At 39.9% G+C, this 19,302-nt stretch overlaps 1 protein-coding gene and 1 pseudogene across 3 annotated transcripts; both read left to right on the top strand.

The window, feature by feature from the left end:
- The first annotated feature begins 129 nt into the window (after positions 1-129).
- On the top strand, positions 130-9,985 carry LOC149037204 (hsp70/Hsp90 co-chaperone CNS1 homolog). 2 transcript variants are annotated; one of them, XM_089186799.1, is made up of 8 exons: positions 130-530; positions 1,368-1,441; positions 2,702-2,767; positions 6,444-6,512; positions 6,727-6,792; positions 8,288-8,449; positions 8,707-8,784; positions 9,490-9,985. In XM_089186799.1, exons 3-8 carry the CDS (start codon positions 2,719-2,721, stop codon positions 9,789-9,791), a joined length of 726 nt encoding a protein of 241 aa, XP_089042925.1. In that variant the 5' UTR covers positions 130-530; positions 1,368-1,441; positions 2,702-2,718; the 3' UTR covers positions 9,792-9,985. The 2 variants fall into 2 exon arrangements, with proteins under 2 accessions (XP_089042925.1, XP_089042926.1); XM_089186800.1 differs by lacking the exons at positions 130-530; positions 1,368-1,441 and having other exon boundaries at positions 2,631-2,767.
- Positions 9,985-17,475, top strand: LOC149037203 (uncharacterized; annotated as a pseudogene). Its single transcript, XR_016180911.1, has 2 exons — positions 9,985-16,146; positions 16,472-17,475. The product of XR_016180911.1 is annotated as an uncharacterized LOC149037203 (transcript).
- The last annotated feature ends 1,827 nt before the right edge of the window (positions 17,476-19,302 follow it).

Raw genomic sequence — 19,302 nt, 5'->3', positions numbered from 1 at the left:
TCAATCTGTTTTTTGCTTCTTTTGCATTGTTATTATTATTATTATTATTAATATTATCATTATTATTATTGTTATTATTATTATTATTATTCTGTTTTGAACATCAACGCCATTTCAGTAATATATTTCAACACAGCTCACAGCTCTCCCCAGTCCTTTCAAGACCTCTCGTATGGCAGTCTAGCGCCCTTCGATCAACCTAAGCAGGCGATGGTTTAACGACCATCACATCAGCAAAAATAAAATTAAATTGAAAAAATAGCATGTTTATGTCATTGTGCTATAATCCGGATTAATGAAAATGAAAAGTTAAAAAATGTAAAATGAGACCCTGTCCAAACTTGGCGTATAAATAGTGAAACAGCATAGCTCCAAAATACAATCATGGATCACGAAATAAACAATGATACACCATTTTCTGTTTAGAGCTCGATGAGTTCATATTCAGCGTCTTCAATACTGCTGGTGTGACCAAGTGCACCGTTTTGTTAGACACTTGTGGGGCAAATCAAGTTTTCATAGGAGTTAAGGTGAGGACAATAAGTTCATAGCGACCTAAAGCAGTGAATGAGATAAACGGGTATTGACGAAAGATACAAATAGAAATAATTTGAAACATGAGACACTAGAATGAAAGAAATATCGATCTTATTTACTCGTCACGAACGCAGGATCGAATCTTAGACCATCGGATTTTACGAGTTGAAGTTCTCACATATAGCTATGGATTTCTCGTTAAAGAGCCAAGACATACAGTGGATACATAAAGGATCATCCTGCATATTGCCTAGATCATCAATGTCGAAAGTTTCATGTCTTAAATTACATAATGATAGAAAGGAAATTTCAAGCTCTTTCGTGACAGAGGAAAAAATCATTTTTAACCAACGACCGAAAAAAAAACCCTATCCGTAAGATCAGGTTAAACGACAGATTAAATATCAATGCTGACATGTAAATAAACATACCAGACCTTGAGGTGGCTTATTTATCTTCCCATGAGGAATTTACCAAGCTGCGGCATTTCTGATTCCAGTATCAAGTGCGTCACATATCCGTAGGAACTATTATACAATTATTTATGGCCTCGCTTACTGCATCCAAACTCAGCAGACAATTCTGGAGCTCAAAGAAACAGAGCTAGGGCCTCAGATTTCTCCTCCAACCTAAAGACAACTGGTTCAGTAACAATTTATTCATGAAATTCCTGCAAGATACTGAGGGTTTCTGCACACAGAGATGCATGGAGTACATAGATTTAAAAAATTTTGAATATCTTCCTCGGATATTTCTTTAAGAAGAGTACTTATGATATTCGCTTTAATTCTTTATAGCACGCGAAACGATTTAAATATGCTTTTCTCTAGATACAACGAGAAGTCAAGTATTTTTCTTGGAAAAGAACTTTATTGGAGTTAAATTTATTGCAAGTACTCTTCAGGTGAGGAAAGCTAATGAAGAAATATGTTGCATATTACAATCGAAAGACATGAAAATTGGAAAAAAATATACATAAAGAATACATATTATTGATGTGATTTCTCTAGCTTTGTATCTCCCTCCGGTGATGAATATGTGCAACTTGTTATTACAAAGTACACGTAGATATCAACGCAACAACCAGCAAAAAAATTAGTGTTCGTTGAGAGCAGAGAAAGTTATCGCTTATAGCGAAGTATCTTGGTATAACACTAAATTTTCTTTGCATGTGAGAGAAAGCCAGTGAATGAAAACAACTGAGGGATGGATGCTCATTTTAACTTGTTCGGGACTCGACTACACACGAACAAACCCATCTTGATTTTGTGAATCAGCATCGTTTTCATATAAGGAAGGAACAGATTTTCTTATTCAAAAACTGATTGTATCGGGATGACATCCAAAGCGCCACTGAATTTCACTGGACACTTACGCTTTTGACTGCAAAAATATTAAGTGCAGAATTGGCGAGAGTTGTTTACGGTAAAAAAAAAGGTCACCGTTATTATATTTAGAAACGTTGTCACGGTGAAAGTGGAAAATAAAAATTTGAGAGAACTGTAACGCTAAAGGGAAGATGACCAAAAACAAATGTTTATCATATAAAATACGCTGATTGGTATCGCCAATCAGCTGCTGGACGTCACCCGCTTTTCGCGCCACTTTATTACGTTCGTGAATGAATGGCAAATTCTCATTCGTTAATAAAGTCGCCTTTCAAGTTGTTTGTAAATGCCTATGGTGTTTATATAATAAACAAAATAATACTTGGCTGCTTGTAGATATGGGATTACTATTGTCATAGAGAGCGCATTGAACGACGGATATATCGAGTTGATAACTTGAAGAGAAATTGCAGTGGTACAATATAACTCATGGTGTGAATTCATCGTTATCGATTCAGTTATGGCAGAATGTAACATTTCCTGCTCTGAAGAGAAAAGGGATTTTGCGGATTGCGAGTATTTCGCACTAAAAGAGAAAGAGCTGCATTAAATTACAAACTGAATCAATTAAAAGTCATGCAGAAACATGTAAACAAATGATAACCATAAAAGAATAAAACAAAGAAGAAAACAAGCACAATAACTAAGAAGAACACCAATTTTGATCGCGAAACTGGGAATTAGACGAGGTTAGATCTTTTAAACTCGTGAATATGTAACCTTCATTTTTTGATCGAAATTGTTGTAAAGTAAAGTATTATTCTTAATATTTTCAGGCATGTAGAATTAACAAATGACATCGTTTGGAGAACAGAGGGATTCAGAGGATGACAGTTTAACAGGTACAAACCAATTTTCATTCTGCAACTGATTATAGCTGTAGAGCTCATGTTATTTACGGCAACAATTAAGTTTAATTTCGGTCGAATTTTCTCGGGTTATTGTTGTCAGACGTAAAAATATTTCACTTGCGTACAATTACAAATTTCATTGGTTCCTCTCATTTGCCTCGTGGTTAAATAGTTTGCACGCGATGCAATTTCCCAAAGCCTTAAACTCCTAGAAGTGATATATATATGTTATTTGCCGGCTGGGAGGTCCGTATGGTAAAAAACTGTGACCGAGGTCTTGAAAATACTGCCCGAGGCCGTAGGCCGAGGGCAGCATTTTCAAGACCGAGGTCACAGTTTTTCACCATACGGACCGACCCCTAGCCGGTAAATAACATATTTATTGTTTTTAAACTTGACGAAATTCTTTCCGAAAGAACCCGAATGATTTATGGACGTAAATACGGCAAGATCTTCCATAAACTGAACAATTTTTGAGTGGGTAAATGTAGTTAAAATAGAGGTGATGCAAATTTAAGAGAGATACCTCAGCGAAACATTTTCATTTCCGTAACGATAAAGGTGATTTAAAAGGCTTCCAAACAAACTTTGAAACATTATTTTTACAAGTATCTGTCATAATCTGACACCTGTCAATTAGAGAGCGCGCAAGAAAAAAAATCGTAGGAACATTTGAAAACCAACAGAACTAGTTTGGCAAGGACTGTCACAACAATGTTTTCTTCAAAATCAGTTAATGATCTAACAGAAAGTATTATTCACTCTCATCGACCATTCATTCATGTACGAAGATTTACCTCTGTTCATTAAGTAAACGGCGAGGAAAGTAATTGTGAGTAAATTCATTTTTTTTATTTTGAAGTTGTGAGAGTTTGCTCGTTTGTTTGCTGTAATGGCGTGTTTAACTCTGATCTTCCTTCACAAAAACTAAATTCGAACGGCACACTCCAACGAGACACAAGGGAATGTAATGCGGCCTTTTCTCAAAAAATTCCTTCAATTTCTGTTGTGCAATTTAAGGTACAAATGTCCAAATTGAACGGAATTGGAAAGACTCACCAGGAGCGTATATTTGTTGTAGAACTTAAATTAAAACTTCGCTCGCTCTTTCACTATGAACAAATTGCTCGAGAAAATTCAGATATTAAATGAATGAAAGTTCCATCGTTCAGTTTAACTGTAACCAAATACCTCACGTTTCAACTTTCTGGGTACTTTTTGCGAACGATTAAAATTAATTGCAGACGGTTTTTAGGCCGCTTGTCAACCAACGTAATGACACTATTGTTTATACAAATTCATTCTGAAATCAATATTTTTCTGTCAACCAAAGTGATTTGATAGAGAGAAAAGAGAGGATTCAAAAGTTATTTATCGGCTTGAGGTAGTGACCGACGTGTTTGCTTAAAAATACTGCCCAGCCGGAAAACGAGGTATATTTATGAAAAATGACAACGAAAGTTGGGATGTACTCGGCGACTCACGAAAGCGTTACCGCGGCCCGTGGGCAGAGATAGGAAAATACTGACCGGGTAAAGAACCAATCAGATTGCAAGATTCGTTACCGTGCCCTCTAAAAAAACAATAAAACGTGTTATTTATCCCTGTAATATCAATACATTATCCAGCAAACAGGTAATAAGAATATTCAAAGTTTTATCAGGTAGAATTCGTTATCTTTGAACTAACACCAAATTTTCGTACCTACTTTGAAAGGAAACATGTAGCAGCTTGAAGGGAAGAATTAACAATTAGATCACAGGAGTTAAAGGTTTAACTGTACATGATAATTATGCGGCAGAAGCGCGTGATGAGCATGTGACAAAGCTAGATAGCTTGCTGTACATAATTATAGCTCTCGTCAATATCAAAACCAACTATTATCTCTCGAAAACAAACGAATTTAAGAATATACAAAATTCCTACGTTTCTTTTGATATCGTAACACTAGCGATATATGGTAATAATAACGGTAATATGCTTGTCGGTGAGAAACCAGTATTTTTTCAGTTTCCAAAACGTGACATCTCCACCGCACGCTGTAAGCGTACCATTTGTATCTTCATATATAAAGGTATCGATGTCGTCATGATAGCCGGATTTATCATCGTGACAGTTTTACTTTCCATGTAGGCTGTTTTTTTTTCTTTTTATTGTCTTTTTTTTTTTTCATCTAAAGCTGAATTCAATTCGTTTTAAAGGAAATAGTTCTTGCAATGAGAAATTATTGTATTGTAATTTCTGAAATTGAAGTGGTTTTCCGGCGAGCTGACTTTCGGTGCAGCGGTCTCTGTATTCGATGCTCCTATATAAAAATTGTATTGGATTCCAATTTTCAATGAATATCTTTTGAACAAAAAGGATGATACATGTCCACTACGTATCTACAAGGTGGTTAGTAGTATCATTTCTGACTGGTTATCTGTCAGAGTTCGGTTTTAGTAGATATACATTTTCGCGCAATGCCGGACTAAATGGGCGCAATGTTTGAGTGTTTACATCTTGCGCTGGAAGATAAAACTGTGAGCTCAGTAAATGCTGATATCGGAGCAGAATCCTGTTCTGTAGGGCAAAACCACCTCAGCAGCTTCACGAAAATTTCCCAATCACAATTATATTGCAGAAGATTCTCTTTTGATCAGCAATTCGTTCACAAATAAATATAAAGTTCTTTTTTGCTTTACGATATCGAAATGTTTTTTTTAGCGTCATTTCGCTTTCAGTCTACTTCCTCCACCAAATGCTCATTTGGCCTGGCAGTGAATTCATTCGATGGCCTACAAGATCAAGCTATACAGGAGTCTGCGTGTTGCGCTTGGCTTTCAATTTGATGTAGATAAAGTATCTTTATAATAAGAATGAAAAGGACACTTTCCAGTGCCATCTTCTCCGGTCCCTCAGAATGATCTCGTATTCAGTGCCTTTTTTGAATTCGAAATGAAAAAATCGGGTCCTTCCCCATAATATTTTGGTAAAGAGCCAGCTACTTCCAGTTATTCACAATTTCCTGGCTCCTTCCAAAAAAAAAAAATGAATGGAATATTTTATTTACTAGAATTTATGAATTTGCTAAAGAACCTTTGTCCAGCAATTTTCGATAGCTTTGGGGGAAATTTTATACATGCGCTTTGTAGAAGAACAGAGATCTTTCACTCGCTACCACGGGTCGATAAACGCGTTTTGTTGCGCAATAGGCTTGCGGGGCGTCGTGACGGTTGCGTAGACCTTCGGAGGTGTTTCGGGCTTGAATAAGTTTTGCGAATTCTCACGGCCCCACACGCGATGAAATGAAGGAATAGGAGAAAGAGTCTTTTACTGCATAACATTTTATCTGTGTTTATCCATGCTTACCGGGTACAATTGGGTTGTTTATTGCAACTCATGCATTTTGATAAGGGACAGCCTTGAACACCGTTTCTTTAGAAAAGACTAAAAAAACAAACAAGCAAACAAACAAACGAATGAAAAAAACAAACATGACACAACCCGCTAAACTTGACTGGAGCTGTCACGCAACCACAATAGCGTGACGGAGGGAACTTTCAGATTCTCATTCATCCTCTATGATTAAGTATACAACGTTTTCTTTAGGTTACTTTCATTTGAGTCTCCCCTTTTTTATTTTTAACGATTTAGCGCAGTGCAATCGATTCAATTTTATTTCTAGCTATGGCAGAAAGCAACCTCCCAGCAACGGGAGAAGAACTGGGAGTGAAAAATGAATTTCCAGCTACAGGTAAGAAAGGGCAACAAGGAAAGACTTCGTTATGGTAATTTTATACTGTTTGTTGATTAAGTAAACCTTAATTCTGGTGTACAATTTTTTTGATCACTTCGACTTAAAGGTTTTAGGAATCCACTTATTAAATACGCCAGTATTAGAACGCTAGTTGTAATTGCACATAGTTGTGATCACCAACAACGTTGAAATATCTTCTCGGTAATTTCAGCGACAGAGAAAAGTCAAGTTACGTCAAGTGACGCTGAACTGGATGTAGACGATGACCTTTTAAGAGGTGAGAAAAGATTTTTTGAAAGAAGTCCCCATGAAGTTTTTTCACATTCACATCAAAATTTGCGTATGTTCCATGAAGAAGTTTTTGAAACAGCAAAAGATTGTTTCTTCAAATTTCATACTTTGTTACCAGTAAAATAAAAACAATGGAAAAAAACAAGTCACCCTAAATTAAAGAAGAATGGGCCAAAATTGGCCTACTAGGCTTTGTAAAACTCGGTTTTCCTGAGTTTTAGAAGTGCTTACTTGTAAATCAACACACAATGTTTTTAACGATGTATCTACAGTTTGCACCTAAAATGGAGGATATTTGCGTACTAAGAGTACTATCCTTTTGCACTTGAAAATATTATAAATTTGGTCATTTTTAGTGTGAAAGTCATATTCGGCAAGAGAGAGCTGTTGGTATCCGTGGGCGAATACCAATTTTCGAAGTTTTGAAAAATTTGCAAACGGATAACTTTTTGAGGCTGCCAAAAGGAAAGCATTTACGCTAACACATTTTTCCCCTTATTGTTCAGTACGTGTTTGGCAGAAATTTTACGCAATTTGAGAATTCTACGGAGAAGAAGAGGCATTTTGTCTCAGCTGTATCGCCTGTTTTGGTCCTCTAAATCTTTCACGCCCCTTTAGACAGTTATGTCAACACCAGGCCCACTCTGTAAACCACTAGCCAACAAAATGTGGAGCCGCTGGTACTTCGCGGGAAAGTGATACATTCCCAATCAAATTTCTCCAGTTAGCCTCTTCGAGTATGTTCTCAATAGACAATTACATGTATGAGAAAAACCAAGTGATAAAGAGAAAAAGACAAAAAAAAACCTTTTTCCAGCGCACTTTTCTGAACGATGGTAAAACCACGAACTCGTCACTCTCAGACTCTCAGTACGATGTTCTTTTTTTTCGTTATCAGAACATTCACAAGTTTTAACCTTTTTCGGTCCTGGCTTTGCTTTGCTTTATGCAATAACTTATGGGGTTTGATATTCTAACATGAAATTTTGGAAAACGTAGCCCATGTGTAAAAGGGTCATTGGAAAGTCTCTCGACCTAAATGTAAACCGATCAGACTTGATGTGGTTATAGCCAAGCTACAGCTAAAACTCCAAATAGTTTTCATATTTAAAAAAAAAAACAAAATACACAGATAAACTCTCCTGAAGGGCGATTGTAAACAAAGTTGAGTTAAGATAGGATCTTCCGGTGAAACTTATGATATTTTGGAAAACGTAAGCCAGATGTAAAAGGAGTTTGGAAAGCCTCTCGACCTAAATGAAGATTGATAAACTTGTGGTAGTGGCCAAGCTACAGCCCAGACTCCCGGCTGCTTGCAAAGAAACAAAATGTACAGATATTAAACTTTTCTGGTTGTTTTTTCTCATAGCTCTGAGCTCCTTTAACTTAAAAGTTCATTTGGATATATAGAGTTGGCACCATCCGTCAAGGGTCGTATCACTCATTACTAAATCATTAATACTTAAACGTTGTGTTTTCAGAAATAGCGAAAGTATGTCTCGAGGAAGGTAACAAAGAATACAGACAAGGAGAAGCTAATAACGCGATAAACTCGTACAAGGAAGGACTTCGAGTGAACTGCAAAGATAAACGACTGAACGCCAAGCTTTACAGCAACAGGGCAACAGCTCATTTCCGTTTGGGTAACAATTTCATAAGTAAACATAAATCTGTCGTGCAGCGTTGCAAGATAACGGAATACACAATCTGTATCAAGAAAAGAAAAGATTGAGCAAATGTAGAAAAGTAGCATACAAACATAACTCGCCCTGTAGCGGATGAAAATTAAGCAAAGAAATGATCCTCGTTACATTTCAAGCAATTGTAATTTTTTAAGGCTTCTTTGTTGCAATTCCATATGATGACCACTTTTTTAAACCTTATTTCCTGAATCTCATAGAAAACTACGTGGAATGTCTCGATGATGCAACAGTTGTCGTTCAGTTGGAACCCACATTAATCAAAGCTATTAAGAAAGGTGGGTTTTTCAGACATGAGCCATCAACATTCTATTCTATGATTTCGTCAAAAGAGGATTGTGTGGTTTGTGGCAGGTTACTGCTCCCCAAGTGTCACTTGTATCTGGTGTGTCAATGTCTGTAATGTGAGTAAAAAGCATAAGAGAATGTCAATAAGCTCTCAAATACCGCCGCCTGTTTAGTTCACGTTGTAAAGCGCCGGAGGTCGAGGGTTCAAGCCTTAGACCGGACCATCTCCCTTAGTCTTAAACATCTGAAGACAATGTGCTGCCGCCTAAGCTGTGACATCTGCAAATGGTTTAATATTCTAGTCCCGGATAAGAACGGAAAACCGTAAGCCCCGTTTCTTGCATCTTCTCTGTAACTCAAGGAGGCACCTGAAAAATTCCCTTTCAAAAGTTGTAAACTGCTCAATGCAGTCTGCCCGAAAATTTCCTCCAAAAGTGCTGAAAAGCGCATAATTAAATTAAAATGAAGAATATACGAGATAAATTTATCGTTATCATCATCAATTGAAGCTTAATTGGTAGCCGCTTTCCATTAGCTCCTTATTGTTTATTTTCAGTTCTTCTACAAGTTCAAATTTCCTTCATTATCAAAATTTTTGTTCCCAGCTAAATGGGAAATTAAGTCCATTTTATCAGTACGTTTATACTTTAACAGTGATGAATACTTCATACCAACAATTATTCTCTCCTTTTCAGGAGCCAGAGCTTGTGTCGAACTTGGCTTGTATAAAGAAGCAAGGAGCTGGTTGCATATGGGATTGGCCGTATCCTTTAACGAACATTTCAAACGTGATACGAGATGCAATGCGAGTAATATTTCAAGGGAAATCAATACGTTCCGGAGAGATTCTTCAGCACATAATGGAAGCAATGTTATCTTATACTGCACTGAGCAGTTTAAAGAAGCTAGAATATTCTTAAAGAGTTCTTTCGACTATTCCACGAAACTTTACTCAAAAGAAGAGGCCATATTAATTAATTCCCAGAGTTTGAGCTGAATACCCCTCATTTTTGTCTTCAGACGAGCATCACCGTGGCGACCGAACCTAAACCAATAAATACGCTTCAGAGCTAGAAAAAACTCTCCAATAACTTGAAATTAAATCTCTAAAAAAACCCACGTTCGAATAATCATTCCAGTTTTAAGGTTCTATCTAATACTCTCACTGTTTTTTTTAAAATACACATTTCCATTGCATTTTCGCAAATCTGCTGATTTATCGACCCTTGACACGTTTTAAGATTGAAAATGAAGACAAACATCTCCTTCGATTACTAAGGAAAACTAATGCTAAACTAATAGTCATAGCAAACAGTTCTTCCAATCTCGGAAACGCTTATCAAGGACGAGGAGAGTTCAAAACAGCCATCCAGTACCATCAACGTCATCTAAAAATTGCTAAAGAAGTGGGAGACAAGGCAGGAGAGGCAAGAAGTTATTGCAGTCTCGGCAACGCTTATCAAGGTATAGGACAGTTCAAAACAGCCATCCAGTACCATGAACGTCATCTAGAAATTGCTAAAGAAGTGGGAGACAAGGCCGGAGAGGGAATCAGTTATGGCAACCTCGGCAACGCTTATGACGGTCTAGGACAGTTCAAAACAGCCATCCAGTACCATCAACGTCATCTACAAATTGCTAAAGAAGTGGGAGACAAGGCCGGAGAGGGAATCAGTTATGGCAACCTCGGCAACGCTTATCAAGGTCTAGGAAAGTTCAAAACAGCCATCCAGTACCATCAACGTCGTCTAGATATTGCTAAAGAACTGGGAGACAAGGCCACAGAGGGAAGAAGTTATGGCAACCTCGGCAACGCTTATGACAGTCTAGGACAGTTCAAAACAGCCATCCAGTACCATCAACGTCATCTAGAAATTGCTAAAGAAGTGGGAGACAAGGCCGGAGAGGAAAGAAGTTATGGCAACCTCGGCAACGCTTATCAAGGTCTAGGACAGTTCACAACAGCCATCCAGTACCATCAACGTCATCTACAAATTGCTAAAGAAGTGGGAGACAAGGCCGGAGAAGGAAGAAGTTATGGCAACCTCGGCAACGCTTATCGAGGTCTAGGAGAGTTCACAACAGCCATCCAGTACCATCAACGTCATCTAAAAATTGCTAAAGAAGTGGGAGACAAGGCCGGAGAGAGAAAAAGTTATGGCAACCTCGGCAACGCTTATCAAGGTCAAGGACAGTTTAAAACAGCCATCCAGTACCATCAACGTCATCTAAAAATTGCTAAAGAAGTGGGAGACAAGGCCGGAGAGGGAATCAGTTATGGCAACCTCGGCAACGCTTATCAAGGTCTAGGACAGTTCACAACAGCCATACAGTACCATCAACGTCATCTACAAATTGCTAAAGAAGTGGGACTTAAGGCCGGAGAGGGAATCAGTTATGGCAACCTCAGCAACGCTTATGACGGTCTAGGACAGTTCAAAACAGCCATCCAGTACCATCAAGGTCATTTAGAAATTGCTAAAGAACTGGGAGACAAGGCCGGAGAGGGAATCATTTATAGCAACCTCGGCAACGCTTATCAAGGTCTAAGACAGTTCAAAACAGCCATCCAGTACCATCAACGTCATCTAGAAATTGCTAAAGAAGTGGGAGACAAGGCCAGAGAAGGAAGAAGTTATAGCAGCCTCGGCAACGCTTATCGAGGTCTAGGACAGTTTACAACAGCCATCCAGTACCATCAACGTCATCTAGAAATTGCTAAAGAAGTGAGAAACAAGGCCGGAGAGGGAAGAAGTAATGGCAACCTCGGCAACGCTTGTCAAGGTCTAGGACAGTTCAAAACAGCCATCCAGTACCATCAACGTCATCTAGAAATTGCTAAAGAAGTGGGAGACAAGGCCGGAGAAGGAATCAGTTCTGGCAGCCTCGGCAACGCTTATCAAGGTCTAGGACAGTTCACAACAGCCATCCAGTACCATCAACGCCATCTAGAAATTGCTAAAGAAGTGGGAGAGAAGGCCGGAGAGGGAAAAAGTTATGGCAGCCTCGGCAACGCTTATCAAGGTCTAGGACAGTTCAAAACAGCCATCCAGTACCATCAACGTCATCTAGAAATTGCTAAAGAAGTGGGAGACAAGGCCGGAGAGGGAATCAGTTATGGCAACCTCGGCAACGCTTATCAAGGTCTAGGACAGTTCAAAACAGCCATCCAGTACCATCAACGTCATTCACAAATTGCTAAAGAAGTGGGAGACAAGTCCGGAGAGGGAATCAGTTATGGGAACCTCGGCAACGCTTATCAAGGTCTAGGACAGTTCAAAACAGCCATCCAGTACCATCAACGTCATCTACAAATTGCTAAAGAAGTGGGAGACAAGGCCGGAGAGGGACGAAGTTATGGCATCCTTGGCAACGCTTATCAAGGTCTAGGACAGTTCACAACAGCCATCCAGTACCATCAACGTCATCTACAAATTGCTAAAGAAGTGGGAAACAAGGCCAGAGAGGGAATCAGTTATGGCAACCTCGGCAACGCTTATGATGGTCTAGGAGAGTTCAAAACAGCCATCCAGTACCATCAACGTCATCTAGAAATTGCTAAAGAAGTGGGAGACAAGGCCGGAGAGGGAATCAGTTATAGCAACCTCGGCAACGCCTATCAAGGTCTAGGACAGTTCAAAACAGCCATCCAGTACCATCAACGTCATCTAGAAATTGCTAAAGAAGTGGGAGACAAGGCCGGAGAGGGAAGAAGTTATGGCAACCTCGGCAACGCTTATCAAGGTCTAGGACAGTTCACAACAGCCATCCAGTACCACCAACGTGATCTAGAAATTGCTAAAGAAGTGGGAGACAAGGCCAGAGAGGGAATGAGTTATGGCAACCTCGGCAACGCTTATGGCGGTCTAAGACAGTTCAAAACAGCCATCCAGTACCATCAACGTCATCTAGAAATTGCTAAAGAAGTGGGAGACAAGTCCGGAGAGGGAATCAGTTATAGCAACCTCGGCAACGCTTATCAAGGTCTAGGACAGTTCAAAACAGCCATCCAGTACCATCAACGTCATCTAGAAATTGCTAAAGAACTGGGAGACAAGGCCGGAGAGGGAATCAGTTATGGCAACCTCGGCAACGCTTCTTAAGGTCTAGGACAGTTCAAAACAGCCATCCAGTACCATCAACGTCATCTACAAATTGCTAAAGAAATGGGAGACAAGGCCGGAGAAGGAAGAAGTTATAGCAGCCTCGGCAACGCTTATCGAGGTCTAGGACAGTTCACAACAGCCATCCAGTACCATCAACGTCATCTAGAAATTGCTAAAGAAGTAGGAAACAAGGCCGGAGAAGGAAGAAGTTATGGCAACCTCGGCAACACTTGTCAAGGTCTAGGACAGTTCAAAACAGCCATCCAGTACCATCAACGTGATCTAGAAATTGCTAAAGAAGTGGGAAACAAGGCCGGAGAAGGAATCAGTTATGGCAGCCTTGGCAACGCTTATCAAGGTCTAGGACAGTTCACAACAGCCATCCAGTACCATCAACGCCATCTAGAAATTGCTAAAGAAGTGGGAGACAAGGTCGGAGAGGGAAAAAGTTATGGCAACCTCGGCAACGCTTATCAAGGTCTAGGATAGTTCAAAACAGCCATCCAGTACCATCAAAGTCGTCTAGAAATTGCTAAAGAAGTGGGAGACAAGGCCGGAGAGGGAATCAGTTATGGCAACCTCGGCAACGCTTATCAAGGTCTAGGACAGTTCAAAACAGCCATCCAGTACCATCAACGTCATCTAGAAATTGCTAAAGAAGTGGGAGACAAGGCCGGAGAGGGAAGAAGTTATGGCAACCTCGGCAACGCTTATCAAGGTCTAGGACAGTTCACAACAGCCATCCAGTACCATCAACGTCATCTAGAAATTGCTAAAGAAGTGGGAAACAAGGCCAGAGAGGGAATCAGTTATGGCAACCTCGGCAACGCTTATCAAGGTCTAGGACAGTTCACAACAGCCATCCAGTACCATCAACGTCATCTAGAAATTGCTAAAGAAGTGAGAAACAAGGCCAGAGAGGGAATCAGTTATAGCAACCTCGGCAACGCTTATCAAGGTCTAGGACAGTTCAAAACAGCCATCCAGTACCATCAACGTCATCTAGAAATTGCTAAAGAAGTGGGAGACAAGGCCGGAGAGGGAGGAAGTTATGGGAACCTCGGCAACGCTTATTACAGTCTAGGACAATTCAAAACAGCCATCCAGTACCATCAACGTCATCTAGAAATTGCTAAAGAAGTGGGAGACATGGCGGGAGAGGGAAGAAGTTTTGGCAACCTCGGCAACGCTTATCGAGATCTAGGACAGTTCAAAACAGCCATCCAGTACCATCAACGTCATCTAGAAATTGTTAAAGAACTGGGAGACAAGGCTGGAGAGGGAAGAAGTTATGGCAACCTTGGCAACGCTTATTGCATTCTAGGACAGTTCAAAACAGCCATCCAGTACCATCAACGTGATCTAGAAATTGCTGAAGAAGTGGGAGACAAGGCCGGAGAGGGAATCAGTTATGGCAACCTCGGCAACGCTTATGACTGTCTAGGACAGTTCAAAACAGCCATCCAGTACCATCAACGTCATCTAGAAATTGCTAAAGAAGTGGGAGACAGGGCCGGAGAGGGAAGAAGTTATGGCAATCTCGGCAATGTTTATCAAGTTCTACGACAGTTCAAAACAGCAATTGAGTACCATCAACGTCATCTAGAAATTGCTAAAGAAGTGGGAGACAAGGCTGGAGAGGGAAAAAGTTATTGCCTTCTCGGTTGGATTCATCGGGGTCAAAGAGAGTTGAATACAGCTATTGAGTGTTTTCAACGTCACCTACAAATATCCAAAGAAGTGGGAGATAAGACTGGAGAGGCGTGCTCACTCTGTTCCCTTGGAAGCAGTTTTGAGTGCCAAGGAAATCTTATGATGGCCTTTGACTGTTATTACTCGAGTGTAGAATTGTATGATGATATCAGGGCCAGTCTTCAACTCAACGATCAGTGGAAGATTTGTTATCGTAATCAGCACCAAGGAGCATACAAAGGTTTGTGGCGTATAAATGTCAATCGAAGTCAAGTTGTGAAGGCTCTTCTTGCCACAGAGAAAGGACGTGCCCAAGCTCTGAGAGATCTCATGGTCACAAAATATCAGCCTGGAGATTCTCTAACGCCCAGCGCATCCCGCACTTCTCTGAGGTGGGTTCCATTGAGCACAGTTTTCATAGCTATTAATGGACCATACGTCTACTTCTGGGTTTGCCTTAGTGAAAATAATATCCAGATGAGAAGAGTACACGTGAACAAATACAAGTATGAGGATGAATTGGAATTTTTCATCCAGCTACTGAACAAAACTGTTCTTAAGGAGATCAGTAAAAGAGATACTGTTACCATCGAAAATCCTCCGCTTGACTCGCCTCGGACAGACGAGGAAGTGGCCAATGATGCGATCCCAGTTGATGTGAGGCACTCCAAATCAAGTGCTTTAAAGAAACTGCATGACATTATCGTTACTCCTATTGCTGACCTTATCGAAGGCAACGACGAGATCACAATCGTTCCTGATGGGCCATTTTGCCTTGTACCTTATGCAGCGTTGCAGGACTCCAACTCGTCTTATCTAAGTGATTCTTTCAGAATTCGTGTGCTTCCCTCTCTGACGACCTTGCAACTAATTCATGATTGTCCAGTAGACTTTCACGTGAAGACTGGTGCATTGCTTGTCGGCGACCCATGTTTCAAACACATCATCTATGAGGGCGGACTTTTGATGCAACTTCCAGGAGCAAGAAAAGAAGCGGAGATGATCGGACGTATCCTCAATGTCTCCCCTCTCACTGGAGAAATGGCAACAAAAGATGAAGTGTTAAAACGAATATCATCAGTGGCCTTAGTTCACATAGGAGCGCACGGTAAAATGGAAACTGGAGAAGTTATCCTAGCACCAAACGCCACAAGAGATAGCCCTCAGCCGCTAGAGAAAGACTATCTACTGACGATGAAAGATGTCATAGAAGCTGGGTTGCGAGCACGTCTGGTTGTACTTAGCTGCTGTCACACTGGTCGTGGGGAGGTCATGGCCGAGGGTGTGGTCGGCATGGCGCGTGCACTTTTGGGCGCCGGTGCCAGATCTGTTGTGGTAACCTTGTGGGCGATTGGCGACGAGGGAACCCTGGAGTTCATGAGTTTCTTTTACGATGCACTTTCCAAAGGCAAGAAGGCAAGTGAAGCTCTCAATCAGGCCATGAAGTGTATGAGGGAAATTGAAAAGTTCAAAGAGGTGATTTACTGGGCACCATTTGTACTCATTGGTGACGACGTCATCCTGGATTTCAATGAGATTTAGAGGCTGCAGTAAGTAATAATTCTGTTGATAAATTCTATTCAGTACAAAGTTTCATTAAATCATAACCTTTGCTCATATGTAAGCAGTGATACGTGCGTGTTATTTTCCTTTCAGTTGGGTTACGAATTTATTTTTCTCTTCGCACACTGAGATGCAGGACAATCAAGTGGACACGTTTACGATGATAACATTCTTTTTTGGAAACATGATAGGAGTAAAATAGAAAATTTCTTTTAAAACAATCCTGTTTTGCAATATATCGTTTCAAGTGCTAAGAAATATTTCATGGCAACTCAACTATCCTCCCTAAACTTAGATTCTTTTATTTTTCAGTTAGGGCAGTGAGCATTGGAATCCCGGGGAGTTTTCGGATACCTACAAATGCTGATATTTGGACCAGAAAGCAGAAAGCTACCAATGAAAGCTTTTTCAAGAGTCTTCTTTTGAAAGCAGGAAGGAGCAAAAGACGGCCAAAGTCACGTTTAACAAGAGAACAGTTTTCCATTGATTCAGAAAGTTGCCTTTTTGCTTGTCTGAACTGCTTTTACGAGCTTAATCTTTGATATCTTTCTCAAACTACTGTTTGTTTGTTTGTTTGTTTTTTTTCATATGATTTCTTAAAATTATCATGACTAGCTATGTGAGAAGCTATTCTTGATCTAAGTATTTTCTACTGAGAGGATTTGGGCGTTACATTTACGTCGAAGTTAAAACGTCTTGAAAACGTTTTCCAGAGTTTTTTTACAGAGTTTTTCACAATCGGTTTAGTCTCATGAGTGATATAAAGCTATTACATGCGTGTGTGGAGAATTTCCACAGCAATTGGAGAATAATCAGTTGTCCGATTGCTCGATTATCTTAGTCTATGTCAGATGGAAATTGTTATGAACTTTTCGAAGATTTATACTCAGTCATTGGTACTTAAATTTAGTTTCTTCCGATCAGAATTCGGTTTATCTGGACTTAAAATGACAGATTTTGGTCGTAATGGCAAGGATTTAGTCTTGATATTAGTTAATTTTCTGAGATTTCTCCTTTAATTTTGAATGCGATAAATTGTGTTATTTTTTACAAGCAGAACGATGCATTTTAAGTAAATTGTTTAAACTAATCGCCCAAAGGCAAAACGAGAAGTTTAATTTCATAATTTTAGTTATGGCTTACAAAGAATTGATGGAAGCTCAGAGCGAGCTGGAAAATTGGAGCCAAATGATTTTATTTAGTTTCTCCGATTAGATTGTTTACTTATTATCTAAGTACAATAAACTAACATTTGAATGTCAAACAATGAAACAAGTCGCTTGGTATTTTGTTAGAATGGAAGAGGAAATCAATAACAAAGGGAAGAAAATTCTTGCATCAACCTGCATAAGTCATTTCTTGTCGTTTGAAGTAGTGAGCGCGCCTATGTCTTATTCGCTTAGTAACTTTGCCCATTTCTTTGAATAGGTTTACTGAATGAGAGATAAACTTCGATATTTTCTGACTCTATAACTGCTACTATCGATCATTGGCAACCGTTTCTCAGGATGTCACGCGACGCACTTCTTTAGCACGTTATGTGACAGATATGATGTTTTGTCACATCTTTTCGTTTGGAGTAGCGAGCGCACCTATGTCCTATTCGCTCAACTTTTGCCCATTTTCTTGGATAGAGTTATTAAAAGAGATATAAACTTCGATATTTTCAGATTTTAGATCTGTCAGTTTCATTGGCAGCCGTTCCTTAGGATGTCACGCGACGCGTTTTTTTAGCATGAAAAACGACATGATGTTTAGTCATATATATTGTTGAAGAGGCAAGAAAAAGGAAATTACCTTTCACTTTGGGAGATGGTGCTTTCTTTTGTTTATAGAAAGCGTCCTCATTATGGGAGGTACCCTAGGTAGGTGTGGTTCCCCGTGTGTAGAAAATATTTATGATTTTTTTTTCCACGATTGCCAACTAAGGGTTCAAATTTGTCAATTTTTTTACGCCTAACTGCAAGTTTTTAGACCGGTTTACGGCTAACGGTTACCCCCATGGAGACCTTCGACTGGGTGACATGCAAGATGTGAAATAAAAACTGTTTTAGAAGGTGGCATTTGCAACTCGAATTTAGAGTGCTGGTTTTTGAGGAGTAAGGAAAACCGGGAAAAACAAGCCGTGGAAAAATCCTGGAAGTAAGGCTCAACCTGAGAGAGACGGGCCTGGGGAGAGCGTTGTCGCTCGGCATTCCTGTTACGTTCAATCTGAGATGTTTAATGAAGTTAACGTGAGATATTCACCGAAGTGAGGGCGAGCAAGGATAAATTTCCTTCCCCCTTTAAAGACCTTGTACCAGATCCAAAAAGTCAGTAAGCCCCTATATTTTGACTTTCTCCCAGATCTAAAGAACTGCGACAACGTAATTGTTTAATCGGAACATCTCTACTGACGATAGCATATATTACAATCATTTTTAAAAAAGAGCCATGGGAAGGGGGGAAGGGTGGGTTGAGGTTCCGTGTTTCCCCCGGGTTGGGAGTGTAGACGGCTACGTGGTTAGAGGACGGATTCTCAAGAATCTTAGAGCTACGATTTCAGAAGGTCAAGACAAGAATTTCCCTGAGTAACTGCTGGACTTAGACTTCTTTCGTCTTCTTAGATTTTCTCTTCGTGGTACATAACTCTACTCCATCTACCCACCTTAGAGCGGTTTTTTATATTGTACCACACAGGCGAATGGAGCTCTTCGCGTGGGCTGATTGGCTAATTTGGAATTCATAGTTGAACCTGTATTAAGCGGTCTGTTGTCAAATTCGCGAATTTTTTTCCTCTTATTCATTGTCACTTTCAACACTTTTCAGCGGTGGTCTCATCCTTGACTGAGTCCCATCAGCCTGTTCGGGTTGTATGGAAAGGTCACTTAGGGAGGAATCACTCGTATGGGCGGCCGTCACCACCAAAAATACAAGGATGTCAAATAGATCAGCAAATACATAGATGGCTTAAGGATCAGTTGCAGGATAGCATAGCTAATAAAGGAATGGCATGGCCAAATTATAGACAGTCTAGTTTTCCTTAGTGAAACAGAACACCCTAAACATGAATAGTTTAGCCAAATGAGAAACGGTCTAGTAGCCCATGTTGAGTTGGAACATGAGATTGTGAAATGGACTAGCTCAATTACGAATAGCTTAGCACTC

This window comes from Pocillopora damicornis, chromosome 11, assembly GCF_964200805.1.
Source record: "Pocillopora damicornis chromosome 11, jaPocDami1.2, whole genome shotgun sequence".
Lineage (NCBI taxonomy): Eukaryota > Metazoa > Cnidaria > Anthozoa > Scleractinia > Pocilloporidae > Pocillopora > Pocillopora damicornis.
This window is presented reverse-complemented; position numbering and strand designations above follow the sequence as displayed.

What these genes read in the sequence shown, in the direction of transcription:
- LOC149037204 (XM_089186799.1), top strand. Translation starts at nt 2,719, where the DNA reads ATGACATCGTTTGGAGAACAGAGGGATTCAGAGGATGACAGTTTAACA. An exon ending in AGAGGATGACAGTTTAACAG is followed by an intron (nt 2,768 to 6,443) that starts GTACAAACCAAT and finishes TTTTATTTCTAG; the next exon opens with CTATGGCAGAAAGCAACCTC. An exon ending in AGACGATGACCTTTTAAGAG is followed by an intron (nt 6,793 to 8,287) that starts GTGAGAAAAGAT and finishes TTGTGTTTTCAG; the next exon opens with AAATAGCGAAAGTATGTCTC.